This window comes from Trichechus manatus, unplaced genomic scaffold (assembly GCF_000243295.1).
Source record: "Trichechus manatus latirostris isolate Lorelei unplaced genomic scaffold, TriManLat1.0 scaffold00058, whole genome shotgun sequence".
Classification (NCBI taxonomy): domain Eukaryota; kingdom Metazoa; phylum Chordata; class Mammalia; order Sirenia; family Trichechidae; genus Trichechus; species Trichechus manatus.
The window spans coordinates 9,161,803-9,184,778 of NW_004443994.1; the positions used below are offsets into that span (position 1 = coordinate 9,161,803).

A 22,976-nucleotide genomic window follows, 5' to 3' on the forward strand; every position below is an offset into this window, starting at 1 on the left:
TGGAAAGGGAAGAGAAGCAGAAGAGCGAGCCAGCCAAAGAGGAAAGCAGAGGCAGGAGGAAACTGCTGTTGCCAGCTGTCTGAAGTCACTGGGCCTCACGTGAGCAGGGTGAGTTTTTTTCCCCTAATGCAGTAGCCAGTCAGGGCCTCTCTCTGCCCGCTCCTCCCTCTGTAGAGTTGGAGTATATGTAGGGCAGCAGCAAGCGATGAGGCCTGGTGGTCAGGGATGCTCCACAGCCAGTACTTCTATTTCTACTTCCAAATGATTTTTAAACCTATTGCCCATATTCCTTTCATCACTTTAACAGCCAACACACTGTACTAACGTGTAATAAAATAGCATGGGAAATATCCTTCTAAATAGTTTAGTCACTGGAGTGAGTCCCATGCCAGGAAATCTGTGTCCTGGTTCCAGATGGTGCCCCAAGTCACCTTGGACTGTCTCCTGCCTCTTCATTTGTGAAAGGAGGGGGCTGGGTGGAGAGACTCAGCTCTTTTCTGACTTTAGAATTTTAGGAATCGATTTCTGTCTTAGCCTGTGAAACTGATGACAACTATTTGGCTTCTGTCAGCAAAAATATATATGTGATTCACCTTTTGAAGGAGGACACTTGTCTTAGGAATTTTTTTTTTTTTTTTTTTGAGAGGTAGAGTACCTGCTGGTATTGTAGAGAAAGAAAATATCACAAGTCCTAACATTCATTGACGTTAGAAACCTTCCCAGAGCACACTCCCACCGATGATAGGATTATAACTTTAGGACAGTGGAAATTTAAAAGTCTATAGATAGACAGACAGACCAACATAATGGAAAAATACTGAGTTGTTGAAGTGCTGTTTGTTTGAACCATTAAGAAAAAAAAAATAGGCTTTTAAACACCCTAGACTAATCCCCTAGAGAAAACAAACATCTGTGTCGGTGCTTCAAGGATGAATCCTGGCCCAGGCCCAATACTACAAAGTAAAGAGCAGGTAGGTGAAGAAAACAAAACAAAACAAAAACAAAACAGATTGGAAGGAATTTTCTTTGCTTCCAGAACCTCCTGGCTCCAGGGGAATCCCCAGGTTCATATGCTTCACAAAAGAGTCTGTGGTTTTTTCCCACTTCTAGAACTCTCCCTGGGCCCCCTGTCTTGGTCAGTAGGAAAGGGTCGTTGTTATTGTTAGTTGCTATGGAGTCGGCCCCAACTCATGACCATCTTACGCACAATGGAACAAAATGCTGCCCAGTCTTGCACCATGCCCAAGATCACCTGTGGATGGAACCTTTTTAATCTGCAGGGTTTTCACTGGCTGATTTTCAGCAATAGATCACCAGGCCTTTCTTCCTAGTCTGTCTTAGTCAGGAAGCTCCACTGAAACCTGTTCAGCACCATAGCAACATGCAAGCCTCCACTGACACATGGGTAAATTGTATCTAATATCCATCCCGGGCTAATCTTTTAGTCCTCCTTCCTGGGCCACAAGAAACCCCAGGAGAGCCTTGGAGTATTTGCCTTGAAGATGAATAGCCCCACCCCAACCTCTGGAAGGGCCATCACCTTGGGAGAAATATTTAATTTCTGTTTTGAAAAGGTGGCGAAGAATAAAAGAAAGCAGACATCAGAAGATGAATAAAAAGATTCCTTCATGATTCTCTGGATCTCTTTGCCTTAATATGAGAAACTGCAAAAGTCATTTGCACCCTGCAGTGATTTGTTCAATAAGGTAACAATCCACCATGAACGAATTGTCCAGGACCCAGGGTTTATCAGTGCTGGGCCACTTGCTCTAGCCCAGGATCTCTCAGGAACCATGAAGGGTGGGCTCCCAGAAGCTGTGATGCCTTGCCGTGGTGGCAGAGGACCCAGGTGGCGGCTGACTCATCAGGAATCATACCCATGACATAAAGGGCCGCTTCTACAATCCACACATATCCTACACATGGCCAAAGGAGCTAGTTTCATGCATTAAGATTATGTTTTGCTTTTAAATAACTCACCTTCACCACCCAGCCAGTAGGACTCTTGCAGAAGGAAGTACCAGGGAAGTGGCGTTCCATAATCCCCTAAAAATAGACAGGCAAATAAAGAGAAAAACCTCAATAGTCTTCCTTTTTCACTTTACCACAGTTCCATAAAATCTCAAATTTATCTATCTGAATGTCAAATTGTAACTATAAATATTTAGATTGCATTCATCGTAACATGGCTACCACAAAGTCTGCTCTCCCAACGTTTTTATCTAGAAGGTTATGTTCTTGGGTGGAACTAGCAACACTAAGACTAATGACTAATGATCTTGGTTGACGTTTTTTTTCCCAAAAAAATCTCATTGAAGAATTAAATTATATCCTTTTCCAACAGTTAACAGAGAATAGTAATGATAATCACTAACATTTGTTGGATGCTCTCTCTGTGCCAGGCATTGCTGTGAGCACTTTTCATGTATTAAATACTTTAATCTGCAAAACAACTCTAGGATGTAGATAGCACTGTTATTGTTTTACAGATAAGAAATGGAAGTATACAGAAGTTGAAAAATCTGCTCAAGGTCACGGCTAATTAAATAGAGGTGCAGGAATTGGAACTCAGGTAATTGGGTTCTAATACCACTTTCCTTAACCACCTCATTCTACTGGCTCCATCTGGGTTTCAGGAACAAACTCTAAAATGTATAGTTCAGTTCTATAGCAAGTTTTATTCCTTGCAAAATGTTGATTTTGTGAGAACACAGTCTTTGCTTGTTTAATAGTTGTCACATGTTTTATGGGTTTCTCCACTGCTAGATCGCAGGCTTCTCAAGAGCAGGCCTAGGTCAGTCTGGTCCACCCCTCTATCCCCAGAATCTGGCTCTGCTGAGCCCCTAACACATAGTGCTACTCAGCAAATGGTTGTTGAACAAGTTAAAGCTTTTGGCTAAGATAAATCTCTTGAGTTAGGCACAAACTGAAATTTCATCTCAACTAATAATTCTCACTTGTGATACCTTCTCCCAGTGGCCCAGCGAGACAGAAGAAACTGAGGCTGAGCAAGATTAAATGTGTTGCTCAAAGTTACACAGCTAGGATCTATACTCAGGCCTGCTGACTCTCAGTTTAGCATTCTTTCTCCAACTCGGGGGTTGCTGAGATGATCTGAGAGCCGTGAGTTCATCCCTCCCCGGAGGCCCCCAGCCTCCCTCTCCCCTGCCTGCTCCTGGCCACAGGATGGAGACCAGCTCACAACTGCCAGAATCCAAGGTAGCTTTGGGTTGACTTGGAAATCACTCAAGTGGAGGAGAGACTTTTTAGCTACCAGGAAATGTTCATTTGAAGGGAAATTCAATTTCCTGCAAAGCAAATACAAAACGGTACAAACACTCAATTTTGATTTGGGAGATGATCTTCCAGGCTGCAACACGTCGTTATTGTTGTTAGTCGCTGTTGAGTCAATTCTGACTCCTGGCAACCCCGTGTGTTACAGAGTAGAACTGCTCCATAGGGTTTTCTTGGCTATGACTAATTAAATATTTATTCAGTGTCCACCAAATATCAGGTACTGTTCTAGGCAATAGGCCTATAACAGTGAATGAAACAACCAGGTGCCCATGCTCATGTAGCTCATATTCTCTTGAGGGTAGACTGTCAATAAACACATAAAGATGTATCATCTCAGGTGATGAAGAGTGTTTAAAAAATAAAGGGGACAGGAGCACTGAAAGGATGCTATTTCTGTAAGGATACATATTTAGATATTTTTAGTCAGGAAAAAGCCCTGTGATAAAGTGACATTTGAACAGGAAGCAAGTCTGCAGATTGAAGGGGGGTGGTGATGGGCCATGCTTCTGGTAGATAGGACAGCAGATGCAAAGAGCCTGAGAAGGAAATGTACTCGGTGTGCTGAAGAACAGTAAGGAGGCTGGTGTGGCCAGAGCAGAGAAACATGGGGCAGAAGGACATGACATGAGGAAAACAGTGCAAGGCCAGATATTGTAGCATGTCATAGGCCGGGGTTGAGACCTTGGATTTACTCTGAACGAGATGAAAAGCGATTGGAAGGATTTGAATAGGAGCTGACACAATCTGAATTAGATCCTTAGATCTCTCTGAATACTGTGTGGAGAATGGTCTAGAGTAGAAGATGAGGGTGGACGATGGAGTCTTGGACTGGAAAGGCAGTGGTGGGAGTGGTAACAAGGAACCAGATTCTGGATCTACTTCTAAAGTAGAGCCAATGGGATTTGCTGATGGATTTTTGACACTGAGCTTTAAGTTTCAAATGCTGGTTCTGAGAGCAAAAATTTAAGGAGCTTAGAAACGATCAGATTTAAACCAGATGGTGTAGGGGCGGGGTAGGGTCACTATGAGTCAGAATCAACTCCTTGGCAACCAGTTTGGGGATCTGAAGAACCCAGATGACTTTACTCTATGGAGAGGAACCCTTACCTGGAAAGACCTGGTCGAGGTACCAGGCAAACAAGCCATACAGAGCAGCATCGAAGAGCATCATCTTAATGGACAGCAGGAAACTGAACTCATCGCCTTCCATAGGACTGTTGCCGATGTTGCTCCACTGCAGCCCCAGGCCTTGCTCTTCAAAGCGAACCAGGTACTCAGTGCCAAACCCAAATGCCACAGGAGACAGCAGGCTCTGCAGTAGGGCACAGGGGGCCCAGGAGATGAGCAGAGGGTCTTTCATCCAACACAGCAGTACCCAGAAACCCACCAGGCCACAGGACAGGAGAAGAACCAAAAGAGGGTCCACGCTGTATCTAAGTGTGAGACCACCTCTGGGTGGGGTTAAGGCAGTCTTCCCACAGAAAGAAAATTCGGGAAATGTCTCTCAAGCCTCAGGGACCCCTGCCCAACACCCCCTGGCCACCTCTCACCTGTTCAATGGAACACAGTTGAGTTGTGCAGTGTAATAGGGAAGACAAAGAAATGCCACACAACAGAACACGGCCAAGAACCAAAGGACCTCATGTTATCCTGCCTCCCTCTTTTCCCTTCAGATGGTACTTGGCGGAACAAAGATGCTAACATGAGATGCTTAGGGAAAATCCCATTTGAAGATCCATAAAGGTCATCAGTTTCCTAGGGCAGGCTAGGGGGCTAGCAGGGGATTGTCCCGTGACCCCCAATGTCTGTCAGAGAGGAAGGAAAAGCCTTGCTTTGCACTGACTACCACCCTTCCCCATCTCAAGACTAGGGACAATCATTTTCTTTTGTTCTCCATGCAGAAAACAAGTCAATTGAATAAATGGAATGCAGAAAGAAGTCTGAAGCGGAAGCTCCCCAGCCAAGTCTTCATGGGTGGCTGCTGACTGGGCAGAAAGAACAAAAGCACATGAGTCAGAATGGATTCGATGGCAAGTGGTTTGGTTACAGGGCCCAGAGGCTGCTTAGCCTGTGTCAATAAGATGGTGGAAATGGTTCATTTGAAAACAATCAGAGAAAAGGCAGAGCTGTTAGTTTGGGAATCATGAACTAAGAGATCTCTCAGCAACCAGAGGCCAAGTCCTGGAGCCCTCTCCTGACTGTGGTCTGGTCCTGTGTGGACTGGGTCATTTCGCTATCCCTTTCTGCCTGTCCTGGTAGAGGATTTTCAAGACACTTGTAGAGCTACCTCAGTTCAAGTTATTTTGGAGAGAAACCAAACTTAATTCATGGAAACCTCTTTCTGGACAGAACAGTCTGAATCTTTGCAAAGCTAGGAAAAGAGATGGAGTGACATGTCACATTGGTCGTTCTCTTGTGGATAAACAAAGGGACTTTGTGAGTTGAACTGATGTTTCAATTACTTCCCAGGACAGATTCATCAGGCAGGTTGGGTGAGGAGTAAATGTTAAGTCACTCTGAGTGAAGTCTTCTCCTACTTTCTGCCCTGTGGCTTTTAGCCCTCAGTCCCTTTATGCCAAGAGGCAAAGTGGGCCTCCTCAGAGGGTCACCAGTCCTACAAGATGGGTTATGACCCTTTAGAGGAAACGTATCACATGCCAGGGTGACCCCTCACCACAGCTAACTTCAATTTGGCCGTCAACTGGTCCCGCCAGGCGAAGCAGAGGATGTGTGGCAGGTAGAGGGTGAAGTAGATGACGCCGCTGCAAGCTGCTGCCAGGCTGGCCCTGGAGAAGAAGGTGCTGAGCAGGAAGCACTGCATGATCGTGGCAGTGGAGAACGCCAACAGGAACAGGAAGAGGATGAACGGGTTGCTATAATGTAGGATTCTTCCATGCTGAAACCAAAGAGGTCACAGGTCAAAAATTCCCTCCCATGTCCAGGGGCAGCATCACATGCAGGGGGTGGGACCTCTGGTGCAATGATCCCAGGGCCCCCGAAGCCCTCTGTCCCAGAAGGATCTCTCCCACCAGCTTGTTGGTGGTGCCTAAATTTCCATATTTAGAGACTCAATGCTTTCAATCTCTTAATCCTACAAATGCCATTTTCCCTGGGACAAGTAACGCTTTAGGCTATCAGTCATAGGGTCGCTACAAGTCAGAGATGACTCGATAGCAAAGGGTTTGGTTTTTTAGATCAGTCACTAGAGGAGCCCTGGTGGCACAACGGTTAGGCATTCAGTTGCTAACTGAAAGTTGGGCAGTTTGAATCCACCCAGTGGCTCCACAGGAGAATGACCTGGCGACCTGCTCCCGTAAAGATTATAGCCTTAGAAAACCCTGCGGGGCAGTTCTCCTCCGTCATATTGGGTTGCTATGAGTTGAAATCAACTCGACAGCACCCGACAATATCAGTCGCTAGTAATTATTATGTGTTAAGTAAGTAGATCCTTGGTGGGGAGGGGATAATGTGGATAAATATATCTAGAGCAGAGAGGAAGACCTGCATAGGGGGTCTTGGAGCATTAATAGAGGCCTGGCTGTACTGAGTAGATGGGAAACAAGGGAGGTGGAAGACCACTTGAAACAAGCTTTAGTGTTTTGTCTGGAGCCTGGCCTACTGACTCGATCATTTGTAGTTTGACTTCTGAGATTTGCCACTCATATTGGTAAAAACATCAGTGATTAATCCAGATCACTTGGAAATGGATTGATCCTTTCCATTCATGTTCATCACACAAATACATTTCTTAAAACCTGTGGATAATACTCAATATCCTCCAAAGTCAATTACTTTGGCTTTGTAGAAAATAGGACCAAACTAGCAACTTTCAGTAAGTGGGCTACCGCCTAGTTACACTATAGGATAAATTGAGATGTTCAAATTTATTAGGCTTTCTGAATTTTTACCCTTTCAACATATCTCCAAATATATATAGATCATCTCGGGCTTTCTCGAGAACTTGGAGGCATAAATAAGTTCACTTCATGAATGGGTTCTGATAAATTGGTAGTGGCTCCCTAAAGTACTGGGTTCCTTTCAGTAGAAGAGAGAGATCAGTTAACAATGTCTATCATGTGCATGTAAGAGTTGGGGTGAACAGATGTGCTACTTATCTGCTATTGCCACCGTTTCTCCTTTATAATCTAATGCCTGCTGGGCACTGACAGATAGATTAAAAAAAAAAAAAAAAGATAAATGGGAAATGTGCTGGAAGAGAGCCATGCTTAACTAGAATCAGAGTCTGAGGAAATCTAAACAAAAGGCAAGATTAGGAGTCAGAGCTCTTGCTTCTGTGTCACAGTTCTCCACATCACCCTGGAAAGCCCACTCATTTTCCTTTATCACCTGGGAACACAACAAAAGCAAGTTCATGACTAAACATGTGGTTTGTGGCTGGAAGTACATTAAGATGATCGCAGCTCTTCTCAGAAGAATGGAATCCGTCCCTCAGCCCAGTTTCTCCTCAAAGCAAAGTCCTAGGACTTCTAGGGCTGTATAATTCTAATTGACTCAAGGCAGAGATGTCAGTCATGCCTTGGCTTCCTACAACAAAGACCACTTTTCTTTGTTGTTTCAGTAGCTTGCATAACAATGGAACCTTCCCATTGTCCCTGCTTCCAGCTTTTTTCCTGCATGGTTGTGGTGGGGAGGAAGGGACTGGGAAAGTCATTCAAAAGAAAACCCTATTTTGGTGTGGAAAGCTCTGTTTCCGTCCTTACTGGAACAATGTTCCAGTTCCCACAAGGAGAAACCCCTTTGCGCAAGAAATTTCTTTGCCTCACGTCCTAAAAGCTTTGAAGTCCTAATGTCCCATTGAAGTCAGAGCTCAAGGTCAAGTCAGACAAAGTCTCATGGCCATTGCAAGTCAGATGTTTATGCATTTTGACTTCTTTAATTCTGAGGACACAGACTATCTTGGAAAAGAGCAGACCAAAGGATGGGAAGGAACATGGGACCCCTAGAGGAAGACAAGGAGCTCAGCTTCTCCCCTCATCTCTGTAGAGCTCTGGCACCATTTGCAAATTTAAAGCCACATTCAGATGAAGTCAGGTTGTTGGGGCAGAATGATTTCTACCTCAGCCTTGGTTTTGAAACGGCTCTAGCACAGGGTTTGACTAAGGCCAAAGCTCGCTGGATTTTAATGCAACATTAAAAAACAAAACCCTTCAGACTTGGTACATTTCACTGCAAAGAAAGGGGCAGGACTTTAGCTGGATATGGGCTGGTTGGACAGAGTATGTAATAGAACATTCTTGTATTAGGTTAGCACTAGGTATGGTCCAGCATGAGAGGGAGACACTTAGCCAGAGTTCTGTGGGTCACCACACATATTACATAGTCCAGAGAAGTGTTTAATATGATGATGGAAAAAGGAAAAATAAGCTAGATAAGACTATATCAGGAGTTTGTAAAGTAGATGTCATCAAATATCAAAACTCTATCTAAACGTATGTTCTTATTATCCAACAAATACAATAAATCTTCTACTATGAAGGAGCTGAAAACAAGAGATTGCAGTATATTTGTGAACCAAAGTTTTATTTTCAAGTCTAGCTTGGAAGGGAGTTGCATGAGCATGGATCCATGCGTGCTGTCTGTGGCTATAAAAAACCCTTATCATTGAGAAAGGATGGACTCCAAATTCCATCCTTTAAAATGGAAAGATCTTGGAGATTCTGCAGGCAGGAGAATATTTTTTGGGGAAGCTATGAATGATGTGGCCATGATGATGATATCACTGAAAAGCCTCTCCACATTCCAACCTCAGCCAGTGGTTGGGATAGTAATCCCAGCAAAACACCGCTTGTACGCATTTCTTCTATGTTTGGAAAGAGAGGACCCCTCTGAACATACAATCAACCTGTGCTAACAACAGCTTCTTGAGAGAACCCAGGGAATGGGGCTGGATAATCTATGTAGACCAAGTAGCTCCCTGGGCAGGATGTGGAAGAAAGGAGGGTGTTATGATACAGTGGCTCCTTGGCTGGTCTTTGTCTCTCTGAGTGTCTTCCCTCTGGCTGAAACAGGCAAGCAGCTAAAATGTCATGCTCCCATTGGTAGTCAGAAAATAACTAATCCAGGCACAAGTTCATTAACATGAGAAAGTATGGGAAAAACCATATTATCCAAGGTTTTTCTGGGTCTTCTCCATCTGTCTGGCTTACCATGATGAACACTGTCAGGAGGAAGATGCTCATTGACATGATAGAGAAGCTGTCCAGGAACCAGGTACACCAAATTACTGCATTGGAGACACCTTGGTTTTTCAAAGTCTCCTTCAGTCTCAACTCCTTCTCCAAGACGATGCTCTTTACAGTCATGGAGACAGAGTAGATCCAAGCCAACACCATGAAGACAGGGAAACAGCGGTTCAGGATGATCATAAAGCTGAAGCAAGAGGAAAGAATCAGAAGAGTAGAGTGCCCTGTACCTAGCAGAGGTAGAGTACACTTATGTTGAATAATTGTGTTGAGAACAAAGCCCAGGTGTAGGGGAGGGAAAGCAGAAAAATCTCTACCGGGCATTCAATGGACTTGAATGATTTAACACATTGTATTTTTGTCTGGAAGGGTTACTTTTTCTTTAGAGCAAGATGGCAGCTTTCTAGTTAATGCAAATGAATAAATAAAATGTGTAAATAAAATTATACTATGCGTGTTATGTAGCATAGCCATTCCCTATAAGTCCTCACAGAAAAGGACTACAGACTTGATGATGTGGAATTTGATTGGAAGAGATAGGTACATGCTAACTGGCACTGAAGTCAGGAGGGTGGACTATAAACAAGAGCAACTGGTTGTGGTGAGATCAGTAATTGGGCTTCTCAAGGCAGTTGGCTAGCCCAGTGCTGTCTGCCCTGGTGGGTCAAACTCTAGCTACACAGAAATAGGCACAAGATAACTAATTAATGTGGCATTTCCAGAAGCCAACAGTCAATGAATAAACTCATCAGCGATCCCGAGTTCTAATATCTGCCGACTCTACCAGCCACGCACAGGTGGAGCAGATCCATGGATATGCACTCCAGGAAGCAGGGTGGATTTGATAATCTGGAATTACTTTGTTCTGAACTTTACACAGTTTTCTATGTGTTTGATTTGCTAGTGAAGTCCTTGGGGGCTAATATCTATTGGAAACTGTTAGGTGTTGTGAGAGAAAGGGCCAAATTCTAGCGTGGGAGCGTTTCACTCAAGATGGTCCTAGGAGGAGAATGGCAAAAGTTCAGAAAGTCTGAACTTCCGGGACTGAACACCAGAGGGCTCTCCCACGCTGAATGACCCAATCCCTATTGTCTCTCCACACCCACCCCAATTCTCTGCCAGTCACTCCCATTCTGCTCTAAAAGTGGAAATGGGTTTTTGCCCCTGGGTTCACTTCCCATCTCTCTCTACTGTGTTGAGAGAGAGATTCCTGTGCCCATACTGGGTTTTATTTCACTGTCTCACTAGCTAGCAATTTGACCCTTCCTTCAAGCTGTACGTGCTTCTCTCCTCCCTGAACTCCGCAGACACACAGGTATGCTATGAGGAACTTGTCAGTTTTCTTCTAGAAGTTGAATCCCTAAGTCAAATCTAGGTCTCAGCTGCTGTCCCGGGAACATTTCTGCCCCCATCCGCCATGGTAAAGGAGCTCTCCCGGCCCGTTTCTCCTCTGCGCCTGTCTCCACCCCCCACCCCACCCCCCAAGTCCGTGTTCGGCAAAACAACAGGCCACTTCCTTAGCCTGGGGACGAGGTGGGCAGGGAGGAAGGACCCGAGCTCATCCAACACATTCCTCTACCTTTTCATCAAGCATACATCATGGGAATGTTAATTAGAGAAGGAGCCGCATTACTCCGAGGCTCCTAGGAACCGGACCTACTTGCCATGCAGAGTCCTCATTTGCCGATTTGGCAATCACTGGGCAAACACTCCAACGAGAACCCTTCTACATACCAAGCACGCTACGTAGTGGGAATTTTTAAAAGCCTTCGTCCTCTCTGCCAGCCTCACTTCCCTTGCTTTAATTTTCACCTTCCCTTTCCACCCACACCACTAACTCCTTTCTCTCTCCCTGTCACTTTGCTTGTTCATCTCCCCCTGCCTGGAGCCTGGGAGAAGCAGGGTTCTCAGTCAGAGCTTCATCCTCCCCACTCTGACCCCAGTCCCTGGGTTTCTCTCCAAAGAAGTTAAAGCCCTGGGAGCACCCCCACCCAACCCCAGCCCCAGCCCCAGCCCCAGCGCCCAGATTAGCTTGTCAGGGAGGAGGAGCGAGAGCCTGGGACTCACGAGTCATCCACGAAGCAAGGGTAAGGCATTTGCTGCAGATAGATTCCAACCGGAACTTCAGCCTGGGCCTGACTCCTGGTGATCCCCTGTTCAATCATGTCCTGCAGATAGGCAAACCCTCCCCAGACATAACGGAAATCTTCCACAGGATCAGCTCTGGGACCAGAATCCCAGTACCTGAGAAGCAACCAGAGTGGGGGACACAGGATGCCAACGGGAACGGAGGGCCCACGCACACTTCACGAGCGCACTTGGAACTCACTCTCTTGGCACCTTTTATGGAAACTTTCCAAACTATTCAATTCTATTTTCTAATTCATAGTTTAAATCTCATTTATGAATATTAGCCACAGTGTGATTCCGTGATTGCTTTCATTCAAGGACTCTACTTCCAGCTTTACAAAATATCTTACTTTGTCTTATTTAACTTAATTTTATTGATCTACAGGCTGAGCCCAGGCTCAATTCCTTACCTTGTAAACCAAACCAAAACAAACCAAAACAAACAAAAACCAAACCTGTTGCCGTAGAGTTGATTCTTACTCATAGTGATCCTATAGAACAGAGTAGAACTGCCCCACAGGGTTTCCAAGACACTAATCTTTACACAAGCAGACTGGCACACCTTTCTCCCATGGAGCAGCTGATGAGTTCAAACCACCAACCCTTCGGTTAGCAGCCAAGGCTTAAGTAAGCACTGCCGCCACCAAGGGCTCCTTTTCCTTACTCTGTACCAAATATACTTTCCCACCAAATGTAATTTCCCACCACTTTGGAGAAACCCCATTGGTAACATCTCTGCGTGAAGTCAATTCAAAGTCTTGAGGTTCTATCACCAAGTTGCACAAAGGCCAGCCAGGGACAAGTGCTGATTTGAGGGATGAGAAGACAGGGTACGTGAGCTCTCCTGGCCCTACTAACAGATCCAACCAGTTAGCTTAGTTCTTTGATCCCAAAGTGTTTCTATGCTTTTCCAAGTAAACCCCCTACCACTGGGAGGAGATGGGCGGCCTTCTCCTTGACCCATATCCTAGGAATGGCTAGGGCCTTCTGAGATTTCCTGAGACATCACCTGTCTTTGATCTTATTGGTTTTCTCCACCACATCTATGTCCATGCGGATCTTGTACTTCACGTGGGGTGGTAAGGAGCTGGTCCAGGGATACATGTCAGGGAATACCACACCGGCCCAGAACCTGTTTTCCTCCAGCAGAGACAAGGCTCGTTGGGTAAGTTGAGTTTCATCATCATAGCTTTCAAACTTATCCAGGGTCAAGCACTGCAGATAATCACAAAAGTTGAGAGAGTTTGAGGAGCACCAACAGCAAAGACTCAACTGCAAAAATAAAAGGCAGAGGATAAGGGCTGCTGCCCCAGGGAGGGGTAAAATGCAAGACCTATAAACTGAATGTTTGCTTAACTCTGGAGTCTGGTGTCAATTTTTTAGTGTGTCTGGAATTGGGGGCAGAAGGGGACTTGGAAACGCTGACTTGCTCTTAGCCCGGCAGGTTGTGTGAGAACCATACAATCCAGCTGTCCAAGGCTGTCCAAATATGCAACTCCTCAAATGACAAAAATACCCAGGGCTCTCACTCCCCAGCATGGGGAGGCGAGGGAGTGGGGTCACACTGGATGAAGGCTGCTTTGAAGATCAGAAAGCCTGGCGATAAAAGTTTTAAAAAGAGAGAGGAACATTCCTAGCGGCAAACCTTCCTGCCACTTTCCAAATACACATGGATAACCAGCTGAGGGAAGAACAAGGAGGAAGAAAGAAAATATTATAATAGAGAGTCAACTGATTTAGTTAGACAAGTGATTTCCAGTAACAATTTTATGACAGGTAATAGTGGTGGAACAGGAGCCCTGGTGGCACAGCGGTTAAAGCACTTAGCTGCTAACCAAAAGGTCAGTGGTTCGAACCCACCAGCAGCTGTGCGGGAGAAAGATGTGGCAAACTGCTTCCATGAAGATTACAACCTTGGAAGCCCTATGGGGCTGTTCCCCTCTGTCCTACAGTGTTGCTATTAGTCGGAATCGACTCAACAGCAATGGGTTTTAATGGTGGTGGAGGAGGAATTTCCTAACAAGTCTCTTTTGTCCCCTAGAAAAGAAAAACAAAAGACTGAAAGTAAGAATTTTTTTAATGTGACTATCAGGAGTTGTCTACTTTTATAGATTTATTGAAGCATTATATTGTATTTATTTGTACCTCTTTTGTCCTTAACCTCTTGTTCCTGTAACACGCTGCAGGCATTTGTGTCAATGTCTTTCTTAGAATGTAACTCACAAAAGGTCAGATGGCCTTGTCTTGATTAATTTGTTCACCAAATACTTACTCAGAGTCTGCAATGTGCCAGAGCCTGCTTGGCTCCAGGGCTACAAGGCAGAGAGATAAAATCTCTTCCTGAAAGAAACTCAAGATGAGGGAGAGGGCTGGAGTAAACCAACAATTGTAATACAGAATGAGCAGGTTCTGATGGAATCCTCTGGGAGCCCACAGGAGGGATGTATCTAAGTCTACGTGGATGGATCAGGGAAGGCTGCCTTGGGGACGAGACTCTTGAGCAGGACAAGGATGAGCAGGAAGAAAAGCAGGGAAGATTAGCTCAGGCAGAGGGAACAGCACATGGAGTGCCTGGAGACCTGCAGGAAGAGAGTATGGCCTTATACTTGACTGTACACTAGAACCACCGGGGAGCTTTACAAAGATACCTATGCCCAGGCCCCACCCCAAACCAATTAAATCAGAATCTCAAGAGATAGGGCCAGGGCATCAGTATTTTGCAAAAAGCTCCCCAGGTAATTCCAATGTGCAGAGAAGAGCGCAGGGTGGACAGAGGTGAGTGGTCAGAGATGAGCACTGAAAGATGGGTGAGGACCAGATCATGTTTGCCCCTCTGGGGTTTGTAGGGTGACCGACTGAGTGGTTTCTGGGGACATGGGGTTATCAGAGCTAAAACTCGGAAAGTTCTGGGCAAACTGTAAAAAGCCATAAGGAGTCACTGCAGCGTTTTAAGCCAAGCGGGCAGCGGTGGTTCAGTAGTAGAATTCTCACCCTCCACGCAGGAGACCCAGGTTAGATTCCTGGCCAGTGTGCTCATGCACAGCCACCGCCTACCTGTCTGTCAGTGGAGGCTTGTGTGTTGCTATGAATCTCAGGGAAACCCTGGTGGTGCAGTTGTTAAGAGCTACAGCTGCTAACCAAAAGGTGAGCACAGTTTGAATCCACCAGGTGATCCTTGGAAACTCTATAGGGCAGTTCTATTCTGTCCTATAGGGTTGCTGTGAGTGAGAATTGACTTGACAGCAATGGGTTTATGAATCACAGTGGTCTAATATCCAGCCTATGATGGAGATCATGCAGGGTTCTGTTATGCATGGGGTTGCATGGGGTTGGAAACCCTATGGGGCTGTTCTACTCAGTCCTACAATGTCGCTATGAGTCATAATCGACTGTACGGTGTATGGCATCTAACAACAACATGATATATGCAATCAGATTGTTTCAGAAGGATCATTGGTAGGGAGGCGGAATATGGAGTATGGAGGAGCAGGATGGATTGGAGGAGGCAAGGAGAAAAGCAGGAAGACTGGTTAGTGGGGCTATTGTAATTTCTGTTTAAAAGAACAAATCAATTTGCACAAAGAGCGTGTAAGTTACCCAGAATGCCAATTTTACTGACAAGGAAACGGCTTGGGGAGGGGGCCTGCCTGAAACCACACAGCCGACAGTGGCAGAGCCTAGATTCCCACCCCGTTTTCCAACTCTGGGCCCAGAGTTCCTCCTGCCACATCTCAGCTGCTCAGGAGCAGCAGGAAAAGCCCCATCCATTGTGTGGCTTGTGAAGCCCTTGCACGTGCTCGTATCTGTTTTGTAAAGGAGTTATTAATCATCCTCATTTTACAGCCCAGGAAACTTAGGCTTAAACAGGCTGAGTAACCGCCCCAGGCTAGTAGTTATTGTTAGCTGCCACTGAGTCAGCCTCTGCTCATGTCAACCTCGTCCACAACAGAACAAAATGTTGCCTGGTCCTGTGCCATCCCCTTGATCAGTTGTGGATTGGACCATTGTGATTAATACGGTTTTCATTGGCTGATTTTCAGAAGTAATCACCAGGACTTTTCTTCCTAGCTCGTCTTAGTCTCAAAGCTCCGCTGAAACCTGTTCAGCATCATAAGAAACACAAGCCTCCACTGACAGATGAGCAGTGACTGTGTATGAGGTACACTGGCCAGGAATCAAACCCAGGTCTCCCACATGGAAGGTGAGAATTCTACCAGGGAACCATAGAGTAAGTATCAAATCCCAGTTCATTTGATTCCAGAAGAATTGTTACCAGGAGAAATAAATGAGAAAGGTAGCTCAACTGTAAGGACCTAGCCAGAGAACCAAGCTGCCACAGCACTGCTAAGAAGCCGGTCAAGCTAGCTCAGTCACTGAAAACCCCTCACTCCTAAAAGCCACTCCAGGTACATCAGAGCCCCCATCCCAGCCAGAAGCCCCTTATTACTGAGGAGCTGTGTTTGAACAAGGTACTGCAAACCTAGTTTAGGGCCTCCTGAACTAAAGTGCTTCTCCTCAGGCTCCGCAGCCTGGGAGCAGGCCCCATGTAATTTTCTCAGTCTTCTTGATAAAAAGAAAGCAAACAAAAGGAACTGTTAACTTTCCAGCTGATACGGGAAAGAGGAACACAGGTACATGAGAAAATCTGGAGGGTCAAGGCTTAAATAACACCATAAGAAGAAGATAACTATTTTAAAAGGAAATAGAACTGGTTATTTCTTTAAGGAGTACCATTAAGTGTAGGTGGAGTTAATGGAAATGGGGAATTTTCTTCAGTTGGCCAATCTCTCAAACAGGCATTACCCAGCCTAACACTGGTAAGTCCTTAAATGAGAAAAAAGACTTAAGTGCCTCATACATGAAAGGTCCTCAATAAGTGTTCATTTCCTCTGTATAGACATAATGTCTATACAGAAGTGCCATTGAGTCAATGTTGACTCATAGTGACCCTATGTGACACAGTAGAACTGTGCATAGAATTTCCTAGGCTGTAATCTTTATGGGAGGAGCTCACCAGGTCTTTTCTCCCACGGAGTGGTTGGTGGGTTCGAACCGCCAACCTTTCAGTTGGCAGCTGAGCATTTAACTGTTGTGCCACCAGGGCTCCTTAGACGTAATATAGGGTTTGCTATTTTAAATAAGTGTTTTGTGGGAAAGCTAATACATAAACTTTCACCTCAGTCGGAGACCAAAGACCTGGTACTCGGTGTCTGTCGGTACTTGACCCAACAACACTGCTATGGGGACAGAGAATTGTCAGTATCAGAACTGAACTGCTTAGAATACATATAAAATACACATTTAAATTTCCTTTGTCCTATACAGTCACTATAAGTTGGAATCAACTAGACAGCAATGGAGTTGGTTTTTAGGGAGACCTCAACAATCTACAAAGATGAGTAATCGAATAATCTTACTTTATCAGTTCCGTGAGTTTATAACTGCATATACCGAGTTTTAGTATTGACTACTAGAGTGAATCTAAAATTAAATTTCTAAAATGAATAACAAAATTGTGGTGGGAGTTGAAAGTTCTTCTTCGTCATTTCTTTTAGCCGTGGCACTTTGTGGGCACACAGAAATGTTCCACCAGTGAACTCACAGAGTCCCAGGACATTCGGACAGAGGAGTTTTAGAGATCTTGTAGCATGATATCCTTGCTTTGCTGGTGAAGAAACTGGAATCTGAGGGGCAAATGGCCTTGCCCAAGGTCAGTATAGTCAGAATGGCAGCAGAAACAGAACCTGAATCCATGCCTTCAAGAGTCAAGCTGAAGGGTGGTGCTGTTTCCCACATGTCACTCTGTAAGAGTAAGCCACACTCCAACCACAAAGTAGGGGCACAAAATTCCTGAACAAGAAGATCTCTTGACCACTAGCAGCACTGTCTAGTAGAATTTTCTGCGATGACAGAAATGTTCTGTATCTGCTCTGTCCAATATGGTAGCCGGTAGCCACATAAAGCTGTTGAGCGCTCGAAATGCGTGTGGCCAGTGCAACTGAGACACTGTATTTTTATTTTCAACCAATTTAAATTTAAATAGTGACATGTGGCCACTGGTTACTTTATTGGACAGCAAAACTCTTGAGACTAAGTTCTTTGAGGTCGGAGTCCATGTCTTGTTCATTGTGGCTCCTGATAGGGACTCAGTAAATGTTTATTGAGTTGAATTCATTTAAATTTGAAGTCCTGATTGTTGTACGAAGAATGACTTTATTACCGTGTGTTTTGAACAAAATCCTTTGTACTCTAGATTGAGATAGTAAGCTAGGAGAAATCAGTGAAAATTAACAAATGATGTTAATGAGAGGATAACTCTTGCTGGAACAACAACAAAGGACTAATGAAAACAAATATATTTTATAATGTGACTTTTGAAGCTATCTAGCTTGTTCTCTTTGAACTCTCTTTTCATGTGTTAAATGGAAGTCTATGTCGGAATGATGTCTTCAGTGACATTGTTGACTCCTGTAACAACATGGGCTCCATCCTGGCTGGTATGATCTGGCACTGATTCACACTCCCTAGATTGGTACCCTGATACTTTCTGGAAAAACAAAACAAAACGTTCTCAAACACTCATGTTCTGCCCTGAGCCACCTGATCCATTTAACAAGTTGGTTCATTTTCTCCATCTTGGAAAGTGGTATTGCGTAGGGTTACCTTTCATTCATGACAGCCATTTATCAGTGGAGAAAACCACGTATTTTCTTCAAGAGCCAACCAGACCTGAATGCTACCCAGCTCTACCATTTCTTAACTGTGTGCCTCTGTGTCCCTATCTGTAAAATTGAGGTAAGACCTACTTGTTCCAAAGATCACATGAAACAGCGTTTGTAAGGGGCTCAATCAGTGCCTCACTGCAAAAACAAACGCTGTTGCTTATTGAGGGCTTACTAAGTGCCCAAACCTGATCCAAGGGCTTTACTTATATTAACTCCTTTAATCCTCATAACATCTGTATGATGGTAAAGAAACTGGCTTAAGTTCTTCAGCTATAACCCACACAGTCTGGCTCCAGAGTCCATGTTTTTAACCACCATTGTATACTATAAACCAAAAAAAAAAAAAAATCAAATCCATTGCCATTGAGTCAATTCCAACTCATAGCGACACTGTAGGATGGAGTAGAATTGCCCCACAGGGTTTCCAAGGCTGTAATCTTTATGGAAGCAGCCTGCCACATCTTTCTCCCGAGGAGCAGCTGGGGGGTTCGAACTGCCAACCTTTCAGTTAGCAGCTGAGCACTTAACTACTGTGCCACTAGAGCTGAAATCCTACTGTATACTATACCGTCTCATAAATAATGTTGTTACTGTTGTTAGGTGCTGTCGAGTCAGTTCTGCCTCATAGTGACCCTATGTACAACAGAAAAGTACATTGCTTGGTCCTGCACCATCCTCACAATTGTTATGCTTCAGCCCACTGTTGTTCAAGCATAACAATATATCATAAATAAATCATAAATATGTTGCATCATAAATAATAGGAACTCAATAAAACCACTATCATTACTGTTTTTGCAAAATATCTTGAAAGTCAACAGTTTAGTGATTTTTAAGCCCCTGTCAGGTTACCTTTCATTCATGGCAGCTGTGTATCAGTGGAGAAAGGCAGTTATTTTCTTTAAACAATATGCCTAGGAACACGACCCATCCTCAGCTGATCCACAGCACGTCTTCTGGTTAAAACAATGTGATGGACAGAAGCCAAAGCCCCACGTCTCACCTGGGTGCGCGTGTGTGTGTGTGTTCCTAACCCACTGGTGTTCATTGTCCATTAGGTGAAAGTCAGACAAGCTTTATCCAGAGGAAGGTTTTATAAAGCTAATCCAGAATGTTGCCCTCCCGAAATCTTCCTGAGGTCAAGGCAGAGCAATTGTAGAAGCTTCTTTGGACATGAGTCAAAACTCCCTGGGTCATCATCTGAGGTATGAATCATGATGTATCCTTGAATTCTCATGGGAGGCCACCTGCCTTCATAGCAATTGGCCTTATCCCCTGTTAGAACTTACTCTGGGCATTGAAGTTAAAATCTTGGCGAAAGGGCATGTATATCCATTCAAGTATGTATGTGACTGTGTGTGTTTGGCAGATTTTGTTGTTGCTAGTTGCCATCGAGTTGGCTCCATCTCATAGTGATCTTATGTATCACGGAATGAAATATTGTGCCATCCCCAAGATCGTTGGTATGTTTGTGTCCATTGTTGCAGCTATTGTGTCAATCTATCTTATTGAGGGTTTCCCTCATTTTCGCTGGCCTTCCACTTTACCAAACACAATGTTCTTTTCGAGTGATTGGTCTTTCCTGATGATGTATCCAAAGTAAGCGAGTTGAAGTCTCACCATCCTCGGTTCTAAGGAAATTCTGGTTGTATTTCTTCTAAGACTGATTTATTCGTTCTTCTGGTAGTCCATGGTATATTCAAATGTGCTTTGCCAACACCTCAGTTTGAACGCACTAATTCTTCTGCCTTCCTTTTTTACTATCCAACTTTCGTATGCATATGAGGTGACTGAAAATACCATGGCTTGGGTCAGACACACCTTAGTCATCAAAATGACATCTTTGCTTTTTAAAACTTTCCTGCAGATTTGCCCAGTGTAACTTGTCATTTAATTTCTTGACTGCTACTTCTATGGACTTTGATTGTTGATCCAAGTAGAATGAAATCATTACAACTTCAATTTTTTCTCCATTTATCATGATGTTGTTTATCGGTCCAGTTGTGAAGATTTTTGTTTTCTTTAAGTTCAGGTGTAATCCATACTGAAGACTATAGTCTTTGACCTTCATCAGTAAGTGCTTTAAATCGTATTCATTTTCAGTAAGCAAGGTTGAGCCATCTGCATATTGCAGGATGTTAATGAGTCTTCCTTCAATCCTTATGCCACATTCTTCTTCATATAATCCAGCTTCTCAGATTATTTGTTCAGCATACATATTGAATAAGTGAGATGAAAGGATACAACCCTGACACACTTTTTCCAATTTTGAACCATGCAGTATCCCCTTGTTCTGTTCAAACAACTGCCTCTTGGTCTATGTACAGGTTTCGCATGAGCACAATTGAGTGTTCTGGAATTCCCATTCTTTGCAATGTTATCCATAATTTGTCATGATCCACACAGTCAAATGCCTTTATGTAGTCAAGAAAACACAGGCAAACATCTTTCTGGTATTTGCTGCTTTTGGGAGATAAAGGTTATTAAACCCTCAGCTGATTTCCTTGGTTTTGACATATTTGATCTGGTCTGATTTGCCTGTAAGTTAAAACATAGTAGGTTCTAATGAGGCTCTATACAGTCTATCTATAAAAGCTTTTCACTCGACACAGAGAAAAACTGCCCTATCTTGGATGTTAGGGAAGAATGTAGGTAGACAAGAACTGACCAGTGTAAGGGGTATGACATAAAACTCTCACTACTACTGGGAAAAGAATTCAAAGGGCACCTTTAGTGAATAAAACGACAGTGTCTTATGGCCTTAGAGGCAGATTTGGGGCAAATGTAGCAGCCAGAGATCAGAATCTCAATGAACCATTATAACACCCTATGACAGCCAATGGCAGTAAAGCAAGAAAAGGGGTTTCCTTATCCCCTTCAGTCTCCAACTGCTGTAGTCAAACCCAGGAAGTGGAACAATCACCAGTTGACTGAAGTCCACACAAGCCCTGTGGTTCCTTGTCAGTTGCTTTGCTGATACCAGGAAGCAGAGTTCACCCTGGCGGAAGAGGGTGGAGTTCTCTCCAGGGCAGGCAGCTGTGTTTCAAGACCTCCTGAGAATGCAGTCATTTGTTTACACAGCTAAATCAAACACCACCTTGGGAGGAGAAGCCCCAGTAGCAGCAGGCTGCCTTCTTCAACTGTGACCACTCCAACTCTAATTTGAACACATGAAGTAATAGATAAATTATCTACTAGGTGGGAAATGCTGTCCAGTGGAAGCAATGGAAGAAAGAAAAATCTCTCTTTTTGCTTGAACTTGATAATCAAAGGGGACTAGCACCCTATACTGACGCCATAGCAGAAGCAGCCACATTTTGACTAATACACCCAGGATGTGTCAGGCGTGAGGTCTTCAGGGATAAAGGAGGCATTGCAACCTTAGAGATGTTGGCTCTGGAATCCTGCCTCTCTCATATTAATTTCCAAGCTCAGGCTGAGAACAAAGAGGCTGATGAATAGCTGTGGAGGCCTGAAGTGGTCCTGCTGGTGGTAATGTAGACACCTGGGGTTCCTCTTGAAAAATGCCCATGGATGTGGGCAAACATCCCAGAATGAACTTCCTAGTAGATCTAAACTATAACACTCAAGATTCATTTCCCAGTATATGGAAAAAGCCACTGGAAAAAAATAGCTTTGGGCTATTTGAGTTGGTTGAGGTGGTTAGATAGAGGCCAAAAGCACTGCAATAAATTTTGTTTTACATGCTGGGCACCATGAACAGACATCTGAAACATTCAACCACAAAGGGCAAGGAAACACACCACAACTAGAAAACAAAGGGACAGGAAATGCACAGCTGCTAAAAAAATGTCCTTTCTGTTTCTAAAATAAATAGACTGAATATAATAATGAAACAAATAAAAGTTGGACCACAAAGACTCACAGGGGGCAAAGCCATCAAAATGCTTGCCATCTAGTTGGGTCCAAGAAAAAACATGATTAACCTGGTTGATAATTGCAAGGACTTTAGCTCCCAAAATAGTCTTGTTTAATCTTTCCAATAGCTCTGGGCGATGGGTGCTATTTTATTTAAAGCATTTAATAATCCACAGACCAGGGCACTGACAGATAGAAAGAGATTCTGGCTGCAAATACGCAAGTGAGCCACATTAGTGAATACCATCCAAACTGCAGATTGAGTTATCATCCTCATTTTTCAGACAATGTGTGGTGGATTAATTACTTCTGTGTGTGGCCTTTATAGCCATGGTACTGTAACTTCCACCCAGGTGACTGTGTGGAAGGGTAATTGTGGCCTACCAAGGGGATTGGTCAGTTTTGCCTTAAAAGAGAGCCAATTCTTAGGAATAGAAGTACCATACAATCCAGCAATCCCACTCCTTGGAATATATCCTAGAGAAATAAGAGCTATCACATGAATAAATATATGCAGACCCATGTTCATTGCAGCACTGTTCACAATAGCAAAAAGATGGAAACAACCTAGGTACCCATCAGCAGATGAATGGATAAACAAATTTTGGTATATTCAGACAATGGAATACTATGCAATTATAAAGAACAACAATGAATCTGCAAAACATCTCATAACATGGATGAATCTGGAAGGCATTATGCTGAGTGAAATTAGTCAGTCGCAAAAGGACAAATATTGTAT

At 44.0% G+C, this 22,976-nt stretch overlaps 1 protein-coding gene across 1 annotated transcript in view; it reads right to left on the reverse strand.

The window, feature by feature from the left end:
- The window catches only part of ABCA4 (ATP binding cassette subfamily A member 4), a 174,073-nt gene that overhangs the window by 68,723 nt on the left and 82,374 nt on the right, over positions 1 to 22,976 (reverse strand). The window contains exons 12-17 of the mRNA XM_023733347.1: positions 12,640 to 12,845; positions 11,568 to 11,744; positions 9,465 to 9,687; positions 5,972 to 6,193; positions 4,405 to 4,609; positions 1,981 to 2,046 (exon numbers count right to left, since the gene is read on the reverse strand). Coding sequence (XP_023589115.1) covers positions 1,981 to 2,046; positions 4,405 to 4,609; positions 5,972 to 6,193; positions 9,465 to 9,687; positions 11,568 to 11,744; positions 12,640 to 12,845 — 1,099 coding nt within the window. The remainder of the gene's footprint in view (positions 1 to 1,980; positions 2,047 to 4,404; positions 4,610 to 5,971; positions 6,194 to 9,464; positions 9,688 to 11,567; positions 11,745 to 12,639; positions 12,846 to 22,976) is intronic.